This window comes from Chrysochloris asiatica, unplaced genomic scaffold, assembly GCF_000296735.1.
Source record: "Chrysochloris asiatica unplaced genomic scaffold, ChrAsi1.0 scaffold00121, whole genome shotgun sequence".
In the NCBI taxonomy this organism is placed as follows: Eukaryota; Metazoa; Chordata; class Mammalia; order Afrosoricida; family Chrysochloridae; genus Chrysochloris; species Chrysochloris asiatica.
The window spans coordinates 8864834-8877442 of NW_006408639.1; the positions used below are offsets into that span (position 1 = coordinate 8864834).

General features: G+C 46.4%; 1 protein-coding gene across 1 annotated transcript in view; it reads left to right on the plus strand.

The window, feature by feature from the left end:
• Positions 1–12609, plus strand: part of IFT122 (intraflagellar transport 122 homolog (Chlamydomonas)) — a 69608-nt gene that overhangs the window by 24111 nt on the left and 32888 nt on the right. The window contains exons 7-12 of the mRNA XM_006868669.1: positions 834–909; positions 6679–6870; positions 7000–7138; positions 7897–8099; positions 9960–10097; positions 11259–11423. Of these exons, the coding sequence (XP_006868731.1) occupies positions 834–909; positions 6679–6870; positions 7000–7138; positions 7897–8099; positions 9960–10097; positions 11259–11423 (913 nt within the window). The remainder of the gene's footprint in view (positions 1–833; positions 910–6678; positions 6871–6999; positions 7139–7896; positions 8100–9959; positions 10098–11258; positions 11424–12609) is intronic.

The window sequence follows — 12609 nt, forward strand, 5'->3', positions numbered from 1 at the left end:
GGCCTGTCTGAAACTAGATTCCCTAGTAGTCTGGTGCCCAGCTCAGACGTGGGGACTATGCCTTTGTGCTACTTTTTTTTTTTTTAATGTTTTATTGTGAATTATGTGATAGTTTTTACATGGGAGAACATTAGTTTTACATTCATCCAATCGTATATCGTTTCATTGCCATGAATCCTCTCCATGCATCATCACTTTGTGCTACTTTTATAGTCAAGTCCCAAGGCAGAAGTCCTGTTAGTCACTCTGTTTCAGAGACAGTTGTTGGTCCTTAGAGGTCCACTAGACTCAACCAGGAACCATTACAACTGTGTGGGAACGAACCCTAACTAAGAGAAGCTGGTTTCTAGGGATGATGTTGTCTTTCTTAGGGAAGAGCAAGCAGTGTTCCCCACTGTCCACTGGTAAAGTCAGAGTTCACATCCTTCCACCACAAAGATGTGTTTCTCATCCACCTCCCGAGATGCTTAGCACGAGTTCTTGGATCTGCACCTTTGCTCACTCTTAGCTCTGCTTCCCAGAAAGCTTTGAAATGAGGGCTTTATCCTTTTCAGTTTGGCAGTGCCCCATCACCATAAGCTTGGGCAAGGGATTCAGTGAAACAGTAGATTCCAGGAGGACCTCAAGCTTCACTTCTGTGTCTCTCATTCAGCTGATTGATGATGGATTGATGAGCACATTACAATTTTTTGGCTTCAGTGCAACTGTCCAATATTTGGCAACTTGACAGGCTGGCCCAGGGCGTTGTTTTCCTGTTGTTTCTGAAAGCCTCAGGGCTGCACTCCTCAGCAGGCCATGGCCCCATGTAACCTCTTTTGTCTTGTGTTGATTAGAGAGGAACATAATGACATCCTGGCTGTAGCTGACTGGGGACAGAAACTTTCCTTCTACCAGCTGAGTGGAAAGCAGGTATGTATCTCTGTCCAAGTGCAGTGGAGATAGCATTGCAGTCATGCCTGTTAAAGTATACTTTTTCCTTCTGTAGTAGTTTCATCAGTATTATTTACCATTATTGTTAGCTTCTGCCTGTTGGGCATTTACCATGATACAAGGAATTGGGCTTTGCATACGTGATCTCATTGAATTCTTGTAACATTCTAGTGAAGTAAGTACTTTCATTGTCATCATTTTCAAAAGACGCAGAGCAGAGGGGATGTATGCCCATGGCCCACAGTGAATAAATGATGGGGCCTGGGAATGAAGCACACAGATCAGTTTGACTCAACGCCTTGCTCTTCATCCTGACCCTTCCTTCTTGTATTGGCTTTCTCTCACACTACAAATCTGAATGAGGAGCCACGGTGGCCACCCATCAACCAGTGCTGGGACCCACTGACCTAGGCTGTGTAGGTCCGCACCTCTGCCCTATGAGAGCTCTCAGGCTGGGGGTGCAGTGGGGGGATGAGAACAGCCAGTCCCAGTGCAGGGCGGTCAGTGGCATTAGTGGAGTGTTGTGCAGGCAGCAAGGTGAGGGACACAAAAGAGGGTGACAGGCACATTCCTAGCCGTGACCTGGTAGCAGGCAAGGAGCTCAGCTCCCTGACTCAGCACACTCACCACGTCCTTCACCAATGTAGGGGAATTTTGGCCATTGTTTCTTCAAATATGTTTTCTTCCCCATTGTCGCCGGTCCCTCTGGGACTGCAGTTACACCTACAGATTTTTTGATATTATGGCCAAGTCACTGAGACCCTGTTCATTTTTTCCTGCGGGACCTTCAGATTGGATGACGTCTAATGCTGCATCTTCCGTCTCACTGATGCTTCTCTCATCTTCTGTTACGTTAAACATGTGCTGTGAATATGCTACATTCATTGTGAGCAGATTTCCCTTTCTATATTGAGCATAATAAAACCAAAACCAAATCCCTTGTCATCCAGTCGATTCCAACTCAAAGGCAACCTGTAAAGGGTTTCCAGTTGGTGGGTTTAAACTGCTGACCTATCTATCGGTTAGCAGTCTAGTACCTAGCCCACGTCACTACCAGGGTTCCTTACAGTTTTGTTGTTCTTAGTCCCTGAGAGTCTGTTCCTGCTCCACGCAGGCCTGTGTAGGATTTCCAAGGCTTTAAATCTTGGTGGGAGCAGAAAGCCTCACTTTCTGCCACGAATAGTTATAGGAGCTGGTTATAAAATTCTCATGTGTGGATCCCAGCATCTTGGAGTTCGTCTCCATTGATAGTCTTTCCTTTTGAATATGGTTCATTATTTCCTGCTACTTGGAATTCGGGTTTATGGCCTAGACATTGTGAAATCATTGTTGAGATTTCCGGTTCTATTAGGCTCCCTGAAGATTTTTGCTGGTTTTAGCAGACATTTAACTTCACTGCATTTATAATTCACATGTCCTCTTTTCCTGTGGTGGGCAGCAGCTGAAACCTCTGTTCTGTTCTTTTAGGCTGAGCGTGGTTGCTTGGCATCTGGCCCACACATAGGCACTTCAGACGGCCTCCAGATACCCATCCGAATTTAGACTCACCTCTCTGTTTTTCTCTTTTCTGGGATTTTCCATCTTACTTTCCAGCTCTCTCCTGGACCTGTCTTCTGGGAAAAAAAAGGAAAACTCATCTAGTGCCCTTCTCTTCTTTCAAAGTGCTCCAGCTTCTGCCTTCTTGTGGCTGCTCTTTCAGGACCATCGAGGGGTGGGTGGTGGTTTTTGTTTGGTCCAGAGTTTATATTTGTTACCTGTAGGAGGGCTGGTTCCATAGGAGCCACTGAGCTGTTTGTTACCGGAACCTGAAACCATCCATGCTGCAATTCACAAGGTCCCAGATTTTCCTGTTAGATTCACTAGTATCGTCTAAGTACTAAAGAAAGTCTTGTTTTTTAGCCATTTAAAATTCTTTAAAAGGGAAATGGAATGTATTAAATATACTGTTTGTTGTTGCTACGTGCCTTCAAGTCAGTTCCGACTCATGTGAGCTATGAGTTTAGCAGTCCATTGCTTATCCTTTAGTTTAAATAAGTTGCAGGGAATTAACCAAGTTGTGCTTTGTTTACTTATACTGAATTTATAAATCGGAAAATATTTTAAATTATACTTTAAAAACTTAAGGAAAAACCAGGTTTCTAGAGTTATTTCTTAATAAATTGAATATTCTTTTGACAGTGGCAACCACACATAGTCTTTTTATTCACAAAATCTACCCTCAGAGGAAACAGGTACCAGAAAACTGCAGTGACCACTTTAGCAGGGAGACACTGATTAAACTACAGATGGGAAGAGAAGTACTGTCCTAGAGGCAGCCTGGGGCTGTGAGCACAGAGGGAATCCCATTGGGCCTAAATCAAGCTCAGGTGGGAAGATTGAGGTGTCTATTGAAGGAGGTGACCCCTGGTCCAAGTGCACTTCTGGCGCCTGAGTGGGCTGGGGAATGGACATGGAAGCCTCGGGGATCGTGGTCCACTTTCAGAAACTAAGCCTCCACCTTGGACGCTAAGCTCAGGAGTTAAACCTTCATTCTGAAAGTGAAGGGGACACCGTCAAGAAACTGAAGAAGCAAATCCTACAAAATAGGAGAAAAGTTTCATAATTCATCTGTCTGATAGCTCGTATTTAGAATATTCTAAGAAATATTATGACCTGATAATTAATAAAAAGACAACTCAGTTAAAAAGTGGGCTAAGAATCTGAATAGACACTTCTCCAAATAAGATTTTTAATGGTCAATAAGCACACGCAAAGATGCTCGAAAGTCGGTAGCAGCCGGGGAAATACAAATGCAAGCCACAGTTGAGGTCCCACCTGACATTCCTGGGCTGGAGCCATTGAGCCTCATACACCACTGGTGGAATAGGAAAAGATGCAGCAACTCCATTCCTCGGTATATGAAGCTTAGTTAAAATGTACATGTTGCTGTTGTTGTTGTTAGGTGCCATTGAGTCAGTACTGACCCATAGCGACCTTATGCACAGCAGAACAAAACACTGCCTGATCCTAGGCCAACCTCACTACTGTTGCCACGCTTGAGCCCATTGATGCTGCCAGTTGGCCACTCCATCTCGTTGGGGGTCTTCCTCTTTTTCTCTGTCCTTCCACCTTACCAAACATGATATCCTTCTCCAGCCACTGGTCCCTCCTGACAATATGTCCAAAGTATGAGAGATGAAGTCTGCCTATCTTGGCCTCTAAAGTGCTGTCAAATTAGTACCTACTCATGGTGACCCTGTGTAGGATTTCTGAGGCTGTAAATTGTTATGGGAGCAGAAGCCTCATATTTCACCCATGTGGAGTGTTCAGTGTGTTTGAACTGCCAACCTTGTGGTTAGCAGTCCAGTGCTTATCCTACAGAGCCACCAGGACTCCATAGTACATAAATGCACAGGTTTATTCCAGTCAAAGTGTGTTTAAGCATGTGTTTAAGCATGTCTCTGCAATCATTGGAAACCTGCAGACAGATTCTCTCAGGAATATACTTAGGCTCATCATGGTGCCTTCAAAACCCTGCACAATCAAAACAGTGGCTTCTAAGGGGATCTTCTGGGCCAGTTAAATTCAAAGCAGAGTGGTCAGCTTAGAGGGTTATGGTTGGGGGTCAGCACTGTAGGGTAAGCACTGGACTGCAAAGTCAGTTTGAACCACAGGGTTGATGGTTCGAACCCACCGGCTCCTCCTTGGAAACCCTATAATCGTGGTAGAGTTTCTCAAGGAACACAAGATGATAAAGGGGACTTATTAGGAAGACATTTGAAGAAAACCGAACGGTCCATTGGTGAGAAAAAGGCCAGGAGACTTGCATCAAGGAATTCTTTTCTGTCAGGACAACACACCTGCTCATTCTTTGAGGGTAGCAAGGGCTGATCTCTGAGAATTTCACTGGAAAACCATACATATCCCATCAATCCTTGCCCCACCAGAGTCCTTTTTGCTCCGCAAACTAAAAAAAAAAAAATCATTGAAAAGGAACTCTGTTTGAGTCCCTCAAGGATGCCAAAACTACTGTTTTGATGTGTGTCAAGCACAGAACACAGAATTCTTTGGGGAAGTGTAGTTGTTTTTGTTAAGTGCCGTTGAGTCAGTTTTCATTCATAGCAATCCTGTAAAGGTTTCTAAGGAGCAGCTGTGGGTTTGAACCACAGACCTTGAGGTGAGTAGTCCATTGCTTAGAGAGATGGAAATACTGCCTTCAAAACTATATATGTCAGGAAACAATAACTTCACTTAATTTTTTTTTTACTGTACCTTCCCCCGTGCCCTCTGAAACGGAACTTCCTCTTGAAACCTTGGAAACCAGTCACCTCATTTTAGGTAGCTAGTGTCTGACTTCCCCATCCTTATCTCCCCTGTGTACAGAGGGGCTAGGATTGATACTTGATGTGATAGCTTCGCATTTTGGTAATTTTGTTTCGTAAAGGTTTCTATGATTCATTTCGACTTGAGAATGAATGAAGAGAAATGAAGACACATGTCTACACCCAAACGTGAATGTTTATAACAACATTATTTATAATAGCCCCAAACAGGAGCAATCCTAACGTCCATCAGCTGATATAAACAAAATATTGTAGAGCCAGGTTGTTGTTGTTAAGTGCTGTTGAGTTGGTTCTAACCCATAGTGACCCTGTATAGGGTTTCCGAGGAACAGCTGGTGAGCTTGAACCACCAAACTTGCAGTTCCAATGACTTTTGTAGCCTGGTGCATTAAGCCACAGGGTCTCACAATAAAAACGAAAGAAGTGCTGATATATGCTAATCATAGCTGAAGCAGTCACAACATTGTTGTTAAATGCTGTCACTTCCAACTCACAGAAGTCCTATTAGCGTAGGCTTTCAGAGCCACAGATGATGTGACTCTGTTTATACGAACTGTCCAGAAGAGGCAAATCCACAGAAGCAGAAAACAGATTGGAGGCTAGAAGACGTGGAGTAGAGAGTGGCGGCTAATGGATATTTGCTTCCTTTTTTGGAGATGAAAATTTCTAAAATTATTGTGTTGATAGTTACACAGCTCTATGAATTTGCTGTGAAGTGCCATCAACTCAGTTTTGACTCCATGACCCTGCGTAGGGTTTCCGAGGAGTGGTTGGCTAGTGAGTTTGCAGTTCAAACCAACCTCTTGGTCTAGCACGTATCCTCCAGTACCCCTCCAGTTCTCTATGAGTGTACTCGTACTGAAAACCATTGAATTGTACACTGCCGCGATGTAGATTGAATGGGTGTTAAATACATCTATTGGAGATGCATAAAATATTGGGGGGAAATGCAGGTGGAGGTGGGGTCTTTGAAGGGGGGGAGCTGTGTGTGGAGACGGGCCTGTGAAAGAAAGACTGTTCCTGGCGCCCAGGACTCTAGATTAGCCAGGAGCTAGGACACTCCTGTAGCAGTGAGGTGGGACAGGAAACCATCCCCCCACCCCCCAGCAGTCAGGGATTGGCTTTATGGAGGGAGGAACAGGCTGTTTGCAGTGGAATAACATTCAAACCCCAAACCAAACCTGTTAACCATGAAGTCGATGTGACTCCTTGTGACCCTATAGAACTAAGTGGAACTGTCTGTAGGCTTTCTTAATGGCTGTCACGTCTTTCTCCTGTGGAGTGGCGGCTGGGTTTGAACCTCCAACTGGCCATTTAACAATGTGCTATCAGGGCTCCTTTCCTCCCACTCAAGTTGGTAGAGAAGTTTTGTGTCTATAATGGATTCAGAAATTGTTTTCCTTTGGTGTGTACTCTTTCTCCACAGATTGGGAAGGATCGGCCACTGAACTTTGACCCCTGCTGCATCAGCTACTTTACTAAAGGGGAATACATTTTGCTGGGAGGCTCAGACAAGCAAGTATCCCTTTTCACCAAGGACGGAGTGCAGCTTGGTACGGTTGGGGAGCAGAACTCCTGGGTGTGGACATGTAGAGTGAAACCTGATTCCAACTACGTGGTAAGAGAAGGTTTCTTTTGTTGGGCATTACTTGCTGAGGCACTGAACGCGAGTCACCTCACTGCCTTTGTTCCTAGGAGGTTAGACTCCTCCACGGAGCTGGGAACTGACAGCTGTCTCCCGCTGCAGGTGGTGGGCTGTCAGGATGGCACCATTTCCTTCTACCAGCTTATTTTCAGCACAGTGCATGGGCTCTACAAAGATCGGTATGCTTACAGGGACAGCATGACTGATGTCATCGTACAGCACCTGATAACCGAGCAGAAAGGTAAAAGGCAGGTATGCCCCTCTGACCACAGACACAGGGTCAGGGAGCTGGTGACAAGGAGTCAAATGATGGTCTTTTGACAATGTGTTCAACCCCTGCCTCTTGCTTGGTTGGTTTTTAAATGAAATAAAACGCTCTCTCTGAAAAAAAAAAAAACAGACACACAAAACTTTGCAGATAATTCCAAGGGTTACATGGCACACGGGCACGCTGGCCAAGGTGCGGTAAGTTGTGACAAGTCAGACCGAGTGGTTGACCTATGCGGGTCTCTGCAGACTGATAACCTTTGTTCCAGAGGCACTTGTAGGTGTGGGGGTGTGTAGAGGTTCAGGTTGAAGGAGGGCCCCACCTAGGAGGAGCACCTCTGTTTGCTGATCTGAATCAAGCCACTTGGACAGCTCCCCAGGCTCCCTTCTGGGCGGTGGTCTCCACCTGCTCTGGAGTGAGAGTGTGCTGTCCAGGGTGCTGGGTGAGTGGCCGAGGTCAGGCCCCAAGTGTGCTGTGCAGAGGACTTTAGATCCAACAAGAGATGGATCTAAAGTTTTCCAGACTTAATTGCAAGCTTTTGACCACAAAGATTGTATTGTATATGACTTTTACAGAGTACATATCAGATACTCTGTAAAGATTTTTTTATGAGAGTGTCTCACTTTAATTGCCAGTAGCATTAAGTAAATGATAGCTTTTAATTTCTCTGCCTTCTACTTAACAACCCCTTGCTAGAGCTGGATTTTTTTTCTCTCTCTCTTCTTTGACAGTTCGGATTAAATGCAAAGAGCTTGTCAAGAAAATTGCCATCTACAAAAATCGATTAGCTATCCAACTGCCAGAGAAAATCCTCATCTATGAGCTGTATTCAGATGACTCGTCAGACATGCATTACCGGGTGAAGGAGAGGATTGTCAAGAAGTTTGAATGCAACCTCCTGGTGGTGTGTGCAGATCACATCATCCTCTGTCAGGTGGGCAGCGGTGCATGGGCCCGGCCAGGTGGAGCCACGTTTTTGCTCCTCTAACGGCAGGGTGCCCAGAGTATGTTTTCACATCTGGTTACTAGTGTGTCTGCTCATTGCTTCCATTTTACTGACATCTAGATGAGCCAGAATCTACTAGAAAGTCATGGGCCATAAATGGAGAATACCTTTTTGTATCACAGATCATGTTGCTATCCTGGTATTAGATAATTAGGTATATTTTCATCATTTAAAATGCAAATTGTTATCCCACAAAATGAAGGTCAGCCTATTTTTCTAGTAAATGGAAAAAAAGAAAAAAATGTAACATCAAAGCATTCCTCACACAACCCTCTGTGCTCAGCTAGGTTCAATATAAATCATTGTAGAGGCCACACAGAACTCAGATACCACACTCAATCATGGGCTGTAGTTACAGGAAGCTAATAGGTTACAGGTCAGGGTCAAAAATGCTCAGGGCACAGTTGTTCCAGCCAGGACAGCCTCTTCTCAGCTGTGCCCACAGGCAGGCCTCTGTCTGTCCGGCTGATGGTACAGAGCTCTGTCAGGGCTACGATAAACCCACAGGACACACCACTCCACCATAAAGAAGCCTTAGCCTGAAGGCACTCAGGGCTCAGCAAAATGAGCTGGGAAGCCCACTGCTCTGGTTCTTGGTTCCTCTGCTGCTCCGCTGTCACTCCCCCGGTGTCACAGCTTTCTCTTCCTGGGTCAAGGAGGGCCAGGGAGCAGGGATCTTGGGATCCAAAGGATGTGCTCTACTCCTGGGTCTGTCTTTTTTGATGATAGTGAAACCACCCCTTCTGCTTCTGAAATAGTTCATTTTATACCCAGGTTAGATTTCCAAGGTTTTACAATTACAGTGGACTTGGCTAAAATCCACTGAATCGTGTCATCCTATCAGTATATTCTTCCAGCTCCTCGTACCCAACCCAGCAGGGCAGAAACATTGTTTGGTGAAGTTACAGACACTGGCTAGAAAAGACATTAGGTAATTCACTACACCATAGTAAGTATATACACACAAAACTTGGTGGTGGTGGTGGTGAAGTGCCTTCGAGTCGGTTTCGACGCATAGTGATCTTGTATGATCTTGTATAGGGTTTCTGAGGAGTGGCTGGTAGTGTTGATCTTGTGGTTAGCAAACCAGTGCTTATCCTAAAGTGCCACACCAGAACTCCAAACTTGGTGGTATCAACTCAGAAATAGTCAAGGAAATTTTACTTCCTGAGAGGTTTTTTCCCAACCGAAAATTTTCTCAACTTAAGAGTTTGCTTCCTAGAAAGTGTCCAGGCTAGCATCTTTCTTGGACATAGAGGTGGATTTGGTCTCCTAATTGCAAGGTCGGCAGGTCAAACCCACCGTTCCTTGGAAACTCTATACAGGGCTGCTATGAGTTAGAACCAACTCCATGGCACTTAACAACGACAACAAAGTAGCCCTGGTGTCCATAGGATTGTTGTTGTTAAGTGCCATCGAGTCAGTTCTGACCCATAGCAACCCTATATGGAGTTTTTGAATAGTGGCTGGTGAGCTTGAACAGCCGACCTTGTGGTTCAAAGCGTCTTTGCAGTTCAGTGCATTAACCCACAGCGCCACACCAGGACTCCACCCGTCAGATAAGCGTAAGAACTAGGTATACTTTTGGATGTCACTTCAGGCCAACTGGGCTGAGGTCTGCATGGCAGATTTGAGCTCAATGGGCAAGACTTTCAGGATGCCTTGATGATGTCAGTCTTGGGGACTAGATGGGGTCAGAGTGTTGACCTTAGTTGCAGGGAGACCTCCCCAGGAGGCTGGGAACTCGTGTTCTGCTGCCTGCCCGTGCAGATCCGGTTTGCTTTCCAGGAGAAAAGGCTGCAGTGTCTGTCCTTCAGTGGAATGAAGGAGCGGGAGTGGCAGATGGAGTCTCTCATTCGCTACATCAAGGTGATCGGTGGCCCTCCTGGGAGAGAAGGTCTGTTGGTGGGCCTGAAGAATGGGCAGGTGAGTGCTGCATCATGGCAGACCAAGGTATCCAGACTAGTTAGGACCCCATGGTGTTTTCCCCAGGATAAGCATTGGAGGGCAGCACACAGCTGAGTTTGGTTAACTGTCAAGCCCAGGAAGTAGTAATCCTCTGATTCATAGCCTGCCCACATTTGGCCAAGTTGGCAGAATGGCCTCTGGGCTGCACTGAGTGGACCAGATGAGTGGACTTACGGTCACCCAGAAGGTGGAGATTTGTCAGTGGCTTGCTGGAGAGGGAGGCAGAGATACTAACAGGTGGGTTCCCTCTTCTGGAAATGAATGGATTAGGGCAGTGTTTACCAGCATGTGTCTCAGAATGTGGCCCTCCGGGCATCACTAGATGTTAAAATGGATCTTTCAGTGTGGCAAATCTAGGTCACACAGTGTTACGCAGATATCTGTGTATGTGACGTTCTAAATGGGCCATGTGGAACTGTGACAGAGAAAATGTAGTTTTATTAGCCTAAGGGCCCAGATGTCTAGCAGATGACTTTTGGCTGAGGCTTATCAGTCTTTCCTGGACATGGAAGCCGTGGAGCAGAGAGCAGAGAGAACTCCAGCAGATACCCAGCCGTACAGGACGATGGGCCTGCTTCTCCTAGGCACCAGAGAGCCTGGGCTTTGGGGGCAGGGCAAGCTGGGTCTATGTTTGTGCTGAGCTCTCACCAGCTGTGTGACCCTGGAAAGGTCCCTTCAGCTCTCTACAGCTCAGGTTTTACAAATGAGGACAATAACTATTTCACAGGTCTGTCTAAAATAGTCACTGAGGGCTGTCATCCATGTCGTTCCCTTCTTTAGCTGTGGTTAGGCTACTTTATAGTGGCCTCCTGCTGTGTTAGTTAGTGCACGACTCAGACCGTGCCCCCTAACCCTGCAGATTAGGCAGTGGCATCAACAAATCCCCAGACCTGGTATGTCTTGGGACCTGCCTTTACTCTGGTGACCTATGATGAACCTCATTTCTGTCCTTCAATGATAAGAACCCCCCGCTTCTTTCTGATGAATGCTTTTCTCTGTATGGAGCGTCTGAAGTTCGTGGAAGTTGTCCTTGTAGAACACATGGGGATTCAACAGCCTGGCAGTGAGCCAGAGTCTTGTTGCCATGGTGACACACACTTTTCTTTGAAATTTCGCCAGATCCTAAAGATCTTCGTGGACAATCTCTTTGCCATCGTCCTGCTCAAGCAGGCCACAGCCGTGCGATGCCTGGACATGAGTGCCTCCCGCAACAAGCTGGCCGTGGTGGACGAAAATGACACGTGCCTGGTGTATGACCTCCACACCAAGGAGCTGCTCTTCCAGGTGAGGTCTAGGAGAGCCTCTTCTCCAGGCTTCCAGGCCCTGGGGAGATGAGAGATGCTCACAGACCTCTGAGGTGTCAGAGCTGAACACAGGCTCCAGGTGCCCCTCCTACCCTGGCAAGCTCTCTGGAATGGCAGGCCACACCTTTCTCCCGTGAGCACTGAACGATGGCATCTAAATGGTGTTCTCTTAAAGAATTCTGCCTCTCACCTCTGGAGGGCTGCCTGCATCTGTGAGTGACTGAGGAAAGGGAGTGGGCTTACCATTAGCAAGAGGGGAAGGGGTGGGAACACACCCACCCTTCTCCTATTTCACAAGGATGTTGGGAGTCAGCAAAATGTGAAATGCTTGGGTCCTTTGGGGCAGAGGCACTGTTGCAGCATCTCCAGTCAGAGGCACCCTGTCTGAGTTCCTACCAAAGCACAGGCCTCTCCTGATGCCTTCTCCTTGACCACTGCACTCTTCAGGCCCAGGTCTCCTTGTCCTTGGCTGAGGGATACCTGCAGTCAGAAGCTACTACAGTCAGTTGGAAGGGGCTACCTGGAAAGTTACCCAAAATATGAAGACCCCACACAAGAGGGTTGGCCCAGTGTCAAACGTAATGACGATTGTAAGCTTGGCACAGGACCAGGCAGTGTTTCCTTCTGTTATACAAACAGTCATTATGAGTCAGGACCGACTCGATGGTACCTGCCAACAACCCCCTGGACACCGCTGGCCCAGAGATAACTGACTCCCAGTTGAGAGGAGCTTGCTCAGGTCACTGGGAGAACAGTGGTTTAGGGAAGAGAGCACAGGTTTTGCCTTCAGACAAATTGGGCTCCAGTCCTGCCCTTGTCATTTACTGTGTGATCTTGAGCAAGTCAGTGAACCGCTCTAAAATGGAATAGTAATCACTCCTGACAGAATTGCTACTGGATTAAACAAGATAGTGCCTAGCTCAGTGCCTGGCACAGAATAGGGGCCAAAGGATTCATTGTCTTCTCTATCCTTTGGAGGTAAGGTGTGCAGGCCTCCATTGGGCTGTGAATTGGGGTCTGAGACCAGAACTCAGTCCCCTAAAAGGTATAGACATGAACTACTCCTTTGCCCAGTGACTTTTTTTCCTTCCCATCTCCTTCCTTCTACATCTGTATTTTCTCATTATAAAAGTAATCTGTACTCTCTGAAAGGGTCAAACTCGCGG